This window comes from Puma concolor, chromosome D1 (assembly GCF_028749965.1).
Source record: "Puma concolor isolate L17-30 chromosome D1, mPumCon1.1.hap2, whole genome shotgun sequence".
NCBI lineage: Eukaryota > Metazoa > Chordata > Mammalia > Carnivora > Felidae > Puma > Puma concolor.
This window is the reverse complement of record NC_141676.1, coordinates 15,187,446-15,200,410: the sequence shown is the minus strand read 5'-3', so window position 1 is coordinate 15,200,410 and position 12,965 is coordinate 15,187,446. Positions and strand designations below refer to the sequence as shown.

The window sequence follows — 12,965 nt, the reverse complement described above, 5'->3', positions numbered from 1 at the left end:
AAATGACATATAATGTCAAAAAATGCAGTCCTTGTGAATTTCTAGAGAAAGCTTCTTCCTTGTTTGGTAGATCAGGTCACAGATATGCCCACTCACATGTACCTCCCAGGTAGAAAACTGGTCTCCTCATTGTAGTTGATGCAAGGAACTTGTGGGTGGAGATTCTAAACTCTCATTTTCTAGAAAGTCACCCTGTGTGAGACCCTTTGGGGCAAACATTGTTGAGTCAACAATGTTGTGTCGACACTTAGTTTGTTGACATACAGCTTGTGATGCTCTCAAATTCATTTTGGCCATTTTGTTTGCAGCCTCTGAGGCCTGAGTTCAATGCCTTCAGAAGAACGTATGGAAAATAGACACAATGTGACAGAGTTTGTCCTCCTGGGGCTCACACAGGACTCTGAGGGGCAAAAAGTTCTCTTTGTCCCATTCTTACTCATCTATATTGTGACAATAGTGGGCAATCTGCTTATCATGGTGACCATCATGGCCAGTCCGTCACTGGGTTCTCCCATGTACTTTTTCCTGGCTTATTTATCATTTATAGATGCTATCTATTCTACTGTCATTGCTCCCAAGATGATTGTAGACTTGCTCTATGAGAAGAAGACTATTTCCTTCCAGGCTTGCATGACTCAAGTCTTTCTGGATCACTTATTTGCTGGTGCTGAAGTCATTCTTCTGGTGGTGATGGCCTATGACCGATATGTAGCCATCTGTAAACCACTTCATTATCTAATCATCATGAATAGGAGGGTATGTGTTCTTATGCTGCTGGTGGCCTGGACTGGAGGCTTTCTGCACTCGTTGGTTCAATTCTTCTTTATTTATCAGCTCCCTTTCTGTGGCCCCAATGTCATTGACAACTTCTTGTGTGATATGTATCCCTTATTGAAACTTGCTTGCACCAATACCTCCCTCATTGGGATTTCTATGATAGCTAATGGAGGAGCCATTTGCACTGTCATCTTCTTCATTCTCCTAGTTTCCTATGCAGTCATATTACGCTCTCTTAAGACTCATGGTTTGGAAGAGAAACGCAAAGCCTTCTACACCTGTGCATCCCATATAACTGTGGTCATTTTATTCTTTGTTCCCTGTATCTTCCTGTATGCAAGGGCTAATTCTACCTTTCCTATTGATAAATTCATGACTGTGGTTTTAACATTCATAACCCCCATGCTGAACCCTTTAATCTATACCCTGAGAAATAAAGAAATAAAAAATGCCATGAGGAAGCTTTGGAGTAAAAATCTGACCTTTGCTGGAGGAATGTTGTACTGCTTGTGCAGAACATGATATTCATTCTTTCACAGAATCAAGGACTCCTTTCACTATCAGTGATTACATTTTAAAAATCATCTCCTTTGCATTATTTAGCCTATTTATTCTGAAACAGGTCTATAAATTAATCTTTATCTAAATGGGGTATGTTATATCCCTTAGAGAGCAAGAGAATTGTGTCAATTTAATCCCTGATATATGTAATCAAACTGTGTTAAGATTCTTTAGTGGGAAATAATTTTTGGTTTTATTTCAAGTTCTTGTTTGTGGGGTATGGCACCTCCATGGTATGTAAAAATATTATCTAGTAGAAAATTTAAAATTAAAAATTCATCTTGTTAAAAAATAAAACCTAACAGCTTCACCTAACAGCAAAAATAAATATCCTGGTCAAATTAATTAATTTCACAGCACATGTTCACAGCTGAGGATAGACCCATAAGTAGTGAACTTTGTTAGGTTTATACTGTGGTGGTAGCATATGGTTGATTTTGTATATTCTAATTAAGTTTTGGACAGAAAAATTAAATTGTTCAACCCCTTCTGTACATCAAGATCAAATGGCTTCTTCCAGTAGTTACAATATATGTATAAGTGACTCGACTCATATTACGATAGAGCCTCAAATGCTGCCTACATTAAATTATACTCTCTGGGTACCTTTTTAAAAAATTGGCAATAAATGTAAAACATTTTGGGACTAGATTGTTTTGTTTACATATGAATGACTTTCTGATTCTCTGTAAACTTTGTGTTCTTGACTTAAGTGGTAAATCAAAGGTGTCTTCTCTGTTTACAATTGCTCTGTAGAAGTTTTGGAGGTCTATTACTGTAATACAAAGACCATTTTTTAAGGTTCTGGCATTATGCATTACCTTGTTGAGAAGTCAACTCACAACACAGATTGGATATGATATTGGTATTTTTTTTTGCCCTCATCCTTCTTTCAGTTTGTAATTCGATCCGGTTATTGTACTTAGCAATATTAACGCTCCCATTTCTTTTATATGTATTGAATAAATGCCAGCCATGAAGGTTAATTTATTATTCGATGAAGTAAATAAAAATTAATCTAGATCTTTTCTTCAGAAAGAAATTCAACACAGTGGATTAAATAGTAAAAATTTATCAGAACTGTAGGAGATGACACTGGGGTCCTGGCATGAACTAAGTTGGGATCAAGGTCTCACCACCTCTGCTGTGGTGCAGAGGTGCAGAAACTGGACTCAGGATGAATGTTCTGTGCATATACTTCTCAAAGTCCTTCCCTGTCCTGATTTGATAAATATAACTTTCAAAAAAATTTAAAGTTTTGCTTCTTACATTTATATCTCTAACCTATATAGGATATAAATTTTCAGGTATGGTGCGAGGTGGGAATATACTTTCCTTTTTATAGTAGATTAACTTCTCCCAGCACATTTATTGAATAACCATTGCATTTCCCACTACCCTGCAACACCTCCACTTTCATATAGAAAATATCTATATATCTATTCTTCTATTTCTTAGCTTTCCAAAGTGTTCAATTTGTTGATCCATGAACAATAATACAGTGTCTAAATTACTGCAATGTTTCACATAGTATCGAAGTCTAAAAGATCGCCCCCAAATACCAGCAATCACTTTATTATCACGGATGGTTTTGGTGGGTCAGAAATTTGGGAGTGGTTCACAGCGGTATTTCTGGGTCAGGGCCTCTCATGAGGTTGCAGGCAGAAATTGGCTGAGCCTGAGGTCATTCTGAAAAGCTTCTTCACTCACATGCCTTGTACTAGGCTTGCAAGTCTTGAACAGTGAGGGCTGGAAGAACTAGTACTCCTTGAGGTCATAAGGGTGGGGCCCTAATCTGATGCAACTGGTATCCTAATAAGGAGAGGAGGGAACATTAGAGTTCTCTCTCTCACTCATGTGCACAGAAGAAAGGCCATGTGAGGACAGTGTGAGAAGGTGGCCCATCTGCAAACCCGGAAAAGAGGCCTCACCGGAAGCCAACCGTGTTGCCACCTTGATATCGGACTTCCAGCCTCCAGAACTGTGGGAATATCAAGGTCTGTTTAAGCCTCCCAGTCTGCATGATTTTGCTATGACAGCCCAAGCAGACTAATATGATGAGGGTGGTGGTGATGATGATTATGATGATAAATAATCTAGATTTGGTGAATAAAGTCCTGAACTGAATCACCAAAATTCAGTTCAGGAAGATAATAGCTTCTCATCAAATCTTGAGATGAGAATAATTTCCTAAGCCAGAACTTCTTGAATGAAGGAATCATCACATATCCTTGAATAAATACCCTGTGATATCACCACAGATAGGGGGTGTATATCTTCATCCTAACCTTTCTCTAAGGCATCTGACATCATTTGGCAGGGTAACTATGCTCTGAAAAGAGAGAAATACTCAAACATTTCTGGAGATGCCATAAATATGTTGCAAACTAATGCTCATTCCTGGGTGGCAGAATGCCACTGTGGGCCAGTGGTCAGAAAGCAGACCGAAGGTGAAAGAATATTGGCCCAAAGCGATCACAGTGGGCCAGTTCTGCGGAGAAAGTTAGACTACTTATATTCTACAGGAATACATTTCCATTTTGGGTCCCTGATCCCTGGTGTTTAGTTTCATGGAATGATAGTCTGAGTAGAAGTATTTAGAACTAATCTTCCTTTTCAAAACAGTAAGTAAAAAAACATTACCATATCCTTGGGCTACCAAAGAGATTTGATTTATTCAGGGAGTGAGTCTTACCACATTCCCACTGAATTTACTAGTTCGGCTTGGAATAAAATGGAGAGACAGGGTAACTGTGTGGAAAATGGAATCTTAAAATAAATCTGAAATAAATTAGGCAAGCAAAACAATGTCTTTTGTTTGAATTATCCTTTAGCAAGTGAAAATATCAGCTATTCCATGCAGGAAAAAGATAAGTAGGTTGGGATATAAGAAACCTAAATTTGTACCCGTAATTTGTCACCATCAGTCTTAAATTTTTTCCTCGTCACCATCTGAATGTGTAATTTCAGGAATGTTTCTTTCCTTCCCTGGGCCTCAGTTTCTTCATATGAAAAATGAAAAGAATGAATTAGATACTCTTCAATAATTCACTCAATTCCCAATGTCTATGATTAATGGTTGATTAACCAAATTCTGGCCTCCATGTACTTGACTTTTTGGGAAACTCCCATAGTAGACGATCAAACCCAAGACTAGTATTCTTCTTACAGTCAAAAATGGTACAACACTTTTTGGGACTTTTGATTTTGGAGAGCTCGTAAATCAGGCAGATAACACTGTGGAACTGAAATAGCAGAAACTGACTTTTGGTTCTACTGCTTACTAGTTACACCATCCTGGAAAAATGAAAGAAATTATTCTAAATGTTAGGTTTTCCATCTATAAGTTCGGAGTAATGTACTCATCTTCTAGGGTTATTTTGAAATTAAATATGAGAGAGGATTGTAAACAGTAAATGCTTGATGTATGATACTACCTTTTAATAGCAAATTTAGGTCAAATTAGAAATGGACAGAGACCATAATATGTTATTAACTGACCAGACAAAATATATAAGTAATGATAATTCTAAATTCTCCAAAGAGAGGAGATGGACAATTCTCAGAGGAAGAAGTTGACGTATTTCAAATTCTCAAGTGTGTTTTGAATCTATTTGTTAATGTCTCCACAACCTAGGATGAGAAACAGTCTCTTCTTAAAGCCTTTGTTGAAAGATGAATATTAAAGAAGATTCATGCTAAGTACCTTGGTAAGATTTTACATGGGAGGTAATGTGGGGCCAAGGTCAAGATCAAGACTTGAGGCCAGACAGACTTGAATTATATCTTTAGGTCTGTCCCTCACTAACTATATATCCTGGAACACAAGGTTTTCCTTCTCCATGTCTCAATTTTCCTATCTGTAAAATAGAAGGAAGAACCTTTCAACAACATATCGCTCTTTCTAAAAAATATTCAGTGAGGTATTTTACATTTTTTTGCATAATGTATAGCATATGTGAAACAGTCAATACTAATTTTTGATCATTACTTGTAATAATAATGGTTAACCTTCATGCAGAACTTTATAATTACCAAATAATTCACACTCTTAAGAGGAAAGTAAGCTTAATTCTTTAGTCCTTAATTATCTCAGAACTGTAGTATTTCTGCCGCCAAAAAAATAAAAAAGGAGGTGAGAAAGAGCTATTGGAACATTCAAAGTGGTACTAAAATTTATTTAAAAAGTCTTTTCTAAAGGTAGAGTAACATATAATCATGCTAAAAAATATAAAATACAGAGAGGTGAAAAATGAAAAAAATGTTAGTTTCAGCATTACAAAAAACCTATAAAATAATACTGTTTTTGCTTTGTTTACTTTCTGTATTTTTCATGCATAATTTTTCATAGTTATCCCTATACTTTTCCAACACAAACATAACATTTAACAATATAGTAACTGAGACTTTTTCTATGAATTAAAAGATTTTGGAGAAATGTTTCTTTAATTCCTGAAAGCAAAAAGGGGTGCCTTATTTAAATGCACTGAAATGACTTTTAGCTTTTATTAATTGATTGTGTAGCAGACCTTTCCTTTCTTGACTCGTATGTAGTTTGGCTCTTAATGAGGGAGAACACTGCTGGGAGGGACATCTTTGGTTGTTTCCTATGTGTTATTATATAGGAGAGGCTAGTGAAAACATCATGGCTATTGGTTGAAGATGTCGTTTCTGGTATCACATTTGAAAGCAATCAAAGCAAAGGCTTTCTCTCTGAGAGTTGAGATGATCGTATTTGATAAAGTGTAGCAGATAACTGGAGCCTCACTGCTTCCAAATTTTTAATCTCTCTCTTTTTTAAATGTTTATTTATTTATTTTGAGGTGGGGGAGTGGCAGAGAGGGAGGGAAAGCAAGAATCCTGAGCAGACTCTGCACTGTCAGTGCAGAGCCCCATGTGGGGCTTGAACCCACAGACTGTGAGATCATGACCTGAGCTGAATTCAAGATTCAGACGCTTAACTGACTGAGCCACCCAGGCACCCCTTCAATCTCTTTATGCAAGAAATAGCAGTCCCTTGCTTCCTGAAGTGATGGGAAACTGAGGTGGTTCTTTCAAGAGTAAGCATTTGGAATTCTATTCCCTACTTTAAGTATTCACTTAATCTTCAGAGCAAAATGTTAAAGAGCCTAACTCAGTGTACTAGTCACGAGGTGTGATCCAATGCTCCATCTTCCTGGGCATTCACACTTGGTTATGGGGCACGTCACACACTTTGAAGTGCACATCTCTGATACTTTTAACATTTTCCCTCTTTTTCCTTAGAATATTGACTGTCCGCATCATAGATGAGGAGTTCTTTCAGAGAAGGTCCCTGTCTGCATCTCTCTTTGTAGCCCCTTCCAGCCCCTTTGCACATATTAGTAACTATATATATATATAGTTACTGAATTAACATGTAAATCAGTGAAAGTTTGGACAGTAAACCAATGAATTAACAGATGAATGAATGAATCATGGGTTCTGAGAAATAAGGGACTGATTTTCATAAAACTAAAAAATGGATTTGATCTAGTGACAATACCACAACTATATCTTATTCGATAGCTTCTCTATTAATTCTCTACAATTTTTAGATGATATAATTACAAAGGTAAGCCAAAGACCCAAACAACCATGTTTGCAAAAAATAAAACATTGGAGTTTTTAAAGACTGGATTCTCTGTCTTTGGCTCACACAGACTTAAACAGAAAAAAATTGCTTCCTTTTCTCATCTATAGTGATAACGCCTGTTAATAGCCTATCTTTTTCTTTCTTTTTTTTTTTTTTAATGTTTATTGATTTCTGAGAGAGAGAGAGAGAGAGAGAGAGAGAGAGCCAGCAGGGGAGATGCAGAGGGCGGGGGGAGACACAGAATCCGAAGTAGGCTCCAGGCTCTGAGCTGTCAGCACAGAGCCGGACGTGGGGCTTGAACCCAAGAAGCTGTGAGATCATGACTTGAGCCGAAGTCTGACGCTCAACCAACTGAGCCACCCAGGTGCCCCTAGGCCTTTATTTTTCAATCTGGGAGCTGAAAAAAAGGAGCCTGGTTAGGCTCCTACAGTATAGGCAATCTAGTTTTCATATTTTCACCTGCAGCATTGATTCGCATTCCTTGGCCTTCTTGGTAGCTATGCCTCTACTAGATTATTCTCACTAGTCCTTTTTCAGAAGGCACTGAAGCAGTGCTTTCTGGGATTTTAAGGGGAGAAACATTTGCTTGAGTATACACCATTACAGGTTAAAAGATCACTCTAGGGAAATGAAATCTGGAGACATGAAAAAGGAATGGAGAGTAGTGGATAGGTAGAGATCTTTTTTATTTTGTGGGGCAGGGAGGATGCTGAGCAAAAAGGTAGGAAAAATGAATTTGAAGGGGAGAGTATCAGTGAATAACACTTGCAAGAAATCTATTTATTTCTGTTGAAATATTTTTGACATTCGTTTTAAAACTGTAATCATGTGTAACAAACACTGTCTTTATCCGCTGAAGGCCAAGACTAACTAATAAATCTACTGTGGAGTGCATGTGTGAAATAGCTTACAAGCAATCACTTTGGTAAAGAAGAGACAAGGATTCGTGCTAGGCGGTTAAAAACCATGCAGATAAATGACTGACAACCACTCTTATTCTTTTTGAGTAATTCATTGCTTTAGGTGTTATAGATATGGCCTCATAGAAAGAACACTATAATATTAATGGTCGTAATCCAGCGTCATCCTTTGTATCTCTTTTATGCCAGTTACTGGGATAGTAGCTGTTCTGCTCTCACAGATATCCTTTGAGCCAAGTATGTTCATTTTACAGTAAATAGTGAAGAGTTCCAGGGGTTAAATGCACTTTATGGAATTACCTTTGCTTGTTTATTTCAGCGTCACAACCCTTTGACTTACATTGAACAGCTTCCTTACCCTTTCTATATCTTAAATATTTCATCTGTTAAGTGAGGATGATAGCAGTGTCTGACTTCATTGTTGAATTAAAGATTAAATGTGTCTGGTACTTGATAAACAGTCAGGAAATCATTGACTGTGTTAGTAGTGACTTCTAGACATGAAATTGTCTCAGTAAATGACAACACTGTCTTTAGATGTTGTTGTCCAAAAATTTTTGGAGTAATTTTTACTCTTTTCTATCTTTATGTCTATGTTAAGGCCATCCAGAAATTCTATTGTATCTACCTTCATAATATATTCACCTCTACTATTACCATACTGGTCCAAACCATCATTGCTTTTCAGCTGGATGGTTGTAGTAACCTCCCAACGAGTCTGCTTCTACTCTTGTTCTTCTCTGACCCATTCTGAGTCAGAATAATCCTCTTACAATGATCTGCAAGGCCCTACAAGATCTGTCATCAGCCAGTCTTTATTCATTCCTATCCTGTTACACTGCCTCCTTTGATCAACAGTATCAACCATGCTCCCTCCTCAGGGACTTTTCACTTGCTGGTCTCTCTATATGGAAACTTCTCTCCTTGGGTATCATTGCAGGTCCTTCCCCATTCGTTCAAGTTTGGCTTATGCAATCCCTTCCAAAAGAAGCCTTCTCTCACCCATTCAGGGACCATGTATCATTTACCCTGCTTTATTTTTCTCATAGCAATTATTGTAACTTGACATAATGTATAGTTCTTTTTTTTATTTGCTATCTTCTCTCTCTACTTACTAGAATATAAGCTGCATGAAAGAGGAAATTTTATCTCTTATTTTTACTGTTAAAGCTCCACTTCTGAGAGTGTTAGTATTTTGAAACGAACTTATACATGAATGACTCAATAGACCATAAAATTATATTTCATTGTGTAATCCTTCCCCTATACACACACACACACACACACACACACACACACACACCAGGGCCAGATTGATGTAATTTGTTCAGCAGCTTGGTTTCGCTGTGGTTGATAAGGGTATTTACATTAGCCAAGTCTGGGTGGGAATAGAATTAGGAGGTTAATAAAAAACAATTTAATAACATATTTTGATTCCATTTGTCTTCAAAGCAAGTTTTTAAAAAAAATTAGTGCTTATTTATTTTTGAGAGAGAGAGAGAGAGAGAGAGAGAGAGAGAGAGAGAGACTGTGAGCGGGGGAGGGGCAGAGAGAGAGGGAGACACAGAATCTGAAGCAGGCTCTAGGCTCTGAGCTGTCAGCACAGAGCCCTACACGGGGCCCAAACTCACGAACTGTGAGATCACGACCTGAGCTGAAGTCAGACGCTTAACTGACTGACTGAGCCACCCAGGTGCCCCTATTCAAAGCAAGTTTTAAAGAAGACTTTTACAAACTGATTAAATAGAAGGAGATCCTTAAACAAAATAAAACAGAAAAACCCATGGTGAAATAACACAGAGGTTAAGAATATCTGGATTTTTATGAGTCTTTTAGCTTATCGCTCCTAAATATAATGGCCCCTATTCTCAGATCAAAAAGCAAGAGAATTTTTTAGAAAGTGAAACCATGACTCTTACACAAAATGAACACATGAAAAAGATTTTATTTAATCATTAATTTATGAGAGAACTGGTAAGATTATAATCACCCGAAAGAAGAATCCAAAATATTACCCTTACATTATCCAATCAGGGATGTGTAATTCATCTACAAATAAATGCAGAACTGACTTTATCTATAATGGCCAGGGAAGTCAATCAACCTTTCACCAAACAACATTTGCATTTCTATGGGCCAGAGTTATTAGCATTATTATCAGTTTTATAAATGTTATGAGTTATAAAATAGCTCAAGGCAGTAAAAGGCATAAATCCTATATAATCCCAAAGAGAGTGCTGCAGATAACACAAACTTTCACTGAAGATGCCCAATAATCTTTATGCTACATTTCTGCCTTATACTATATATATATATATATATATATATATATATATATATATATATATATATATATATATAGATTGTCTTTCCAGGGGAATTCTACCAAACATTTATTTATTTATTTATTTATTTATAAAAATGAAATTTATTGTTAAATTGGTTTCCATACAACACCCAGTGCTCATTCCAACATGTGCCCTCCTCAATACCCATCACCTACCCTCCCCTCCTCCCACCCCCCATCTACCCTCAGTTTGTTCTGACAAAAGTTAATTTAATTTAGCAGCTATACATGAAAAGAAGTACAGATCTTATAAATAAAATAAATTCATATAAAGGGAAAATTATTTTCTCATTTATTTTTATTTTATTTTTTTTACAAAGGAAAGAACACAAATTTTCTGCATCCATTGGAGTCCTGAGATAGCATACTTAAAATGAGAGATTAAAAATAGTTTAATTATGTTTATTTATCAAGGTATAGGTAGGGTTAAGGGAAACCAATAAGGGATGAAAAAGCCATTACCACAATTAGACTTGAGAGAGCAAGGGCGGGGGGCAGGGGGAGTGATCACAGGAACCCAGAGGGTCCATCCCAAAGAGTTCTGCTTCAGTGAGTCACCCAGTGGTTGACAGACCACTGTCAATCGAACAATGCATACCCTGACATCCTTTTCTTCTCACCTGCTTTCTTACATTCAGCTGGTACCACCTATTGGTCAGAAGGTAAGAGATCTGGTTGAAAGAGACCAGGGAAAGCAGCTGCCCAGGGTGGGCACATTGAGAGTGGATCTGAAGGGGTGGAAAGACTACATCTAGTTTGCATTCCCACCATGTACTGCATTATTTTTTCCTTAGTAAGGGAGTAAACACTTTCATTTTTTGGAGTTAACTGGAAAAAAAGAAAACCCAGAAGAAATAAGTAAAGAGTCTTCCAACTCATTTATTCATTTCATATTTATTGGACACCACAATAAGTCCGACACTGAACCAAGTGAACAAATAAAGGGGTGAACAAGCAGGCAGGTCTACTCCTCTGCCACTTATTTAAAGGGTTTTTAAATGCAAAAGAAGGTGAATTAGACTTAATCTTGCATCAACCATGTGTGGAACCAAACCAACAGTTGTACAGCTTTTTAAAAATATTTAATGAGTTTTTAACATTTCTTACTGGCTGAGAAGCAATCAGGCTTATTATATGGTGACCTTCCTGTGCCTGGATGTCCTCTAGCAAGGACCCAGTGACCAGTTTTTCAGGTGTGGAACAAGGATTTTTGCATCCTTGTAAGAGGTTGAATTCACTTCAAAAATTTGCTCTTTTTATAAAATAGAAAAAGCAAGTTTCTTTTCTTTGGCACACCATGAAAAAATAGCTTATGCTATTAAAATGCTTTGGACTTACCTAAAAACCCCACATATAGAGTTCTCATCACCTTGTCTTTGAAAATACTGTCTTTACAGGTTAATTCTCCACTCTTGAATTCATCATCAGCTTTGAAATGAAAGAAGACAGGATGAATGTGACCGAATTCATTCTAATAGGACTTACCCAGAATCCTCAGATGCAGAGAATTCTATTTTTGGTGTTACTTATCATCTACATTGTCACTGTCATAGGCAACCTGCTCATTGTGGTCACTATAATCTGCAGCCAGACTTTGGACTCCCCAATGTATTTCTTCCTGGCATTCTTGTCTTTGATAGATGCATGCTATTCCTCCTCCATTGTCCCTAAAATGTTAGCTGATCTGCTCTCTGATTCAAAATCTGTTTCTTTCAGTGGCTGCATGACACAGCTCTTTGTAGAACATTTCTTAGGAGCTTCAGAGATTGTCCTCCTTGTGATCATGGCCTATGACCGCTATGTGGCCATCTGTAGACCCCTGCACTACGTGACCATCATGAACCACCATACATGTCGCCTCTTTGTGGGGGTGTGTTGGGCAGTGGGTTTTCTCCACTCCATTGGACAGATTCTAGTTACTTTCTGGCTCCCATTCTGTGGTCCCAACGTCATGGATCACTTCATGTGTGACATTTTCCCCCTGTTACAACTTGCCTGTACTGACACTTTCCTTGTCGGCCTCTTGGTTGTTGCCAATGGTGGAGTAATTTCTGTGATCACCTTTGTGATGTTATTGGTATCCTATGTGGTCATCCTGTGCTCCCTGAAGACTCACAGCTCTGCAGGGAGGAAAAAGGCCCTCTCTACCTGTGGCTCCCACATCACAGTTGTTGTTTTGTTCTTCGTGCCCTGTATTTTTATGTATCTGAGACCAGTAGCTACTTTTCCCATGGATAAAGTCCTAACACTATTCTTTACTCTTATTACTCCCATGTTAAACCCTGTCATCTACACAGTAAGGAATACAGAAGTAAAAAATGCCATTAGAATGTTATTAAACAGCAATGCCATTTCAGAAAATAAATGACCCACTACCAAGATGTTATTTCTTTCATGATCTTTTACATTTTTATATTTTATTACTTTTAAGACCTCATATCTCTCATGTGGCACAACACCTCTGCAAGCAGGTATTATTATGATTATTCCTATTTTACAGATGAAGGAAAATGAAGTTCAAAAACATTAAATAACCAGCCCAATGTCAGACAGAGCTAGTATGCAGCTCTGCCTTTTTCTAAATCCAAATTTGATGCTCTTTCAACCATTTCAAAGAGTATCAGAAAAAAGGCAGCATTTCATCAGAACTTCTCTTGTTTTGTAACAGACTTAAAAATGTTCCTTTCTAATTACAGAGCTGTGGAATGGCTTGTGTATATAAGCAGTTGGTACTCAGCTGAATTGC

The 12,965-nt window shown here is 37.4% G+C and overlaps 2 protein-coding genes across 2 annotated transcripts; both read left to right on the top strand.

The window, feature by feature from the left end:
• The first annotated feature begins 345 nt into the window (after positions 1 to 345).
• On the top strand, positions 346 to 3,100 carry LOC112864916 (olfactory receptor 4A15-like). Its single transcript, XM_025927925.2, has 2 exons — positions 346 to 1,246; positions 3,063 to 3,100. Exons 1-2 carry the CDS (start codon positions 346 to 348, stop codon positions 3,098 to 3,100), a joined length of 939 nt encoding a protein of 312 aa, XP_025783710.2.
• An 8,554-nt stretch (positions 3,101 to 11,654) lies between these two features.
• LOC112865169 (olfactory receptor 4C12-like) lies at positions 11,655 to 12,601 on the top strand. The gene has a single exon (XM_025928208.2). It carries the CDS (start codon positions 11,655 to 11,657, stop codon positions 12,585 to 12,587), a length of 933 nt encoding a protein of 310 aa, XP_025783993.2. The 3' UTR covers positions 12,588 to 12,601.
• The last annotated feature ends 364 nt before the right edge of the window (positions 12,602 to 12,965 follow it).

Bases quoted from the DNA above. Each gene is read 5' to 3' on its own strand.
- LOC112864916 (XM_025927925.2), top strand. From the start codon at position 346: ATGGAAAATAGACACAATGTGACAGAGTTTGTCCTCCTGGGGCTCACA. The intron at 1,247-3,062 runs GTAAAAATCTGA...GCCTTGTACTAG, and splicing joins TGCCATGAGGAAGCTTTGGA to GCTTGCAAGTCTTGAACAGT.
- LOC112865169 (XM_025928208.2), top strand. From the start codon at position 11,655: ATGAAAGAAGACAGGATGAATGTGACCGAATTCATTCTAATAGGACTT.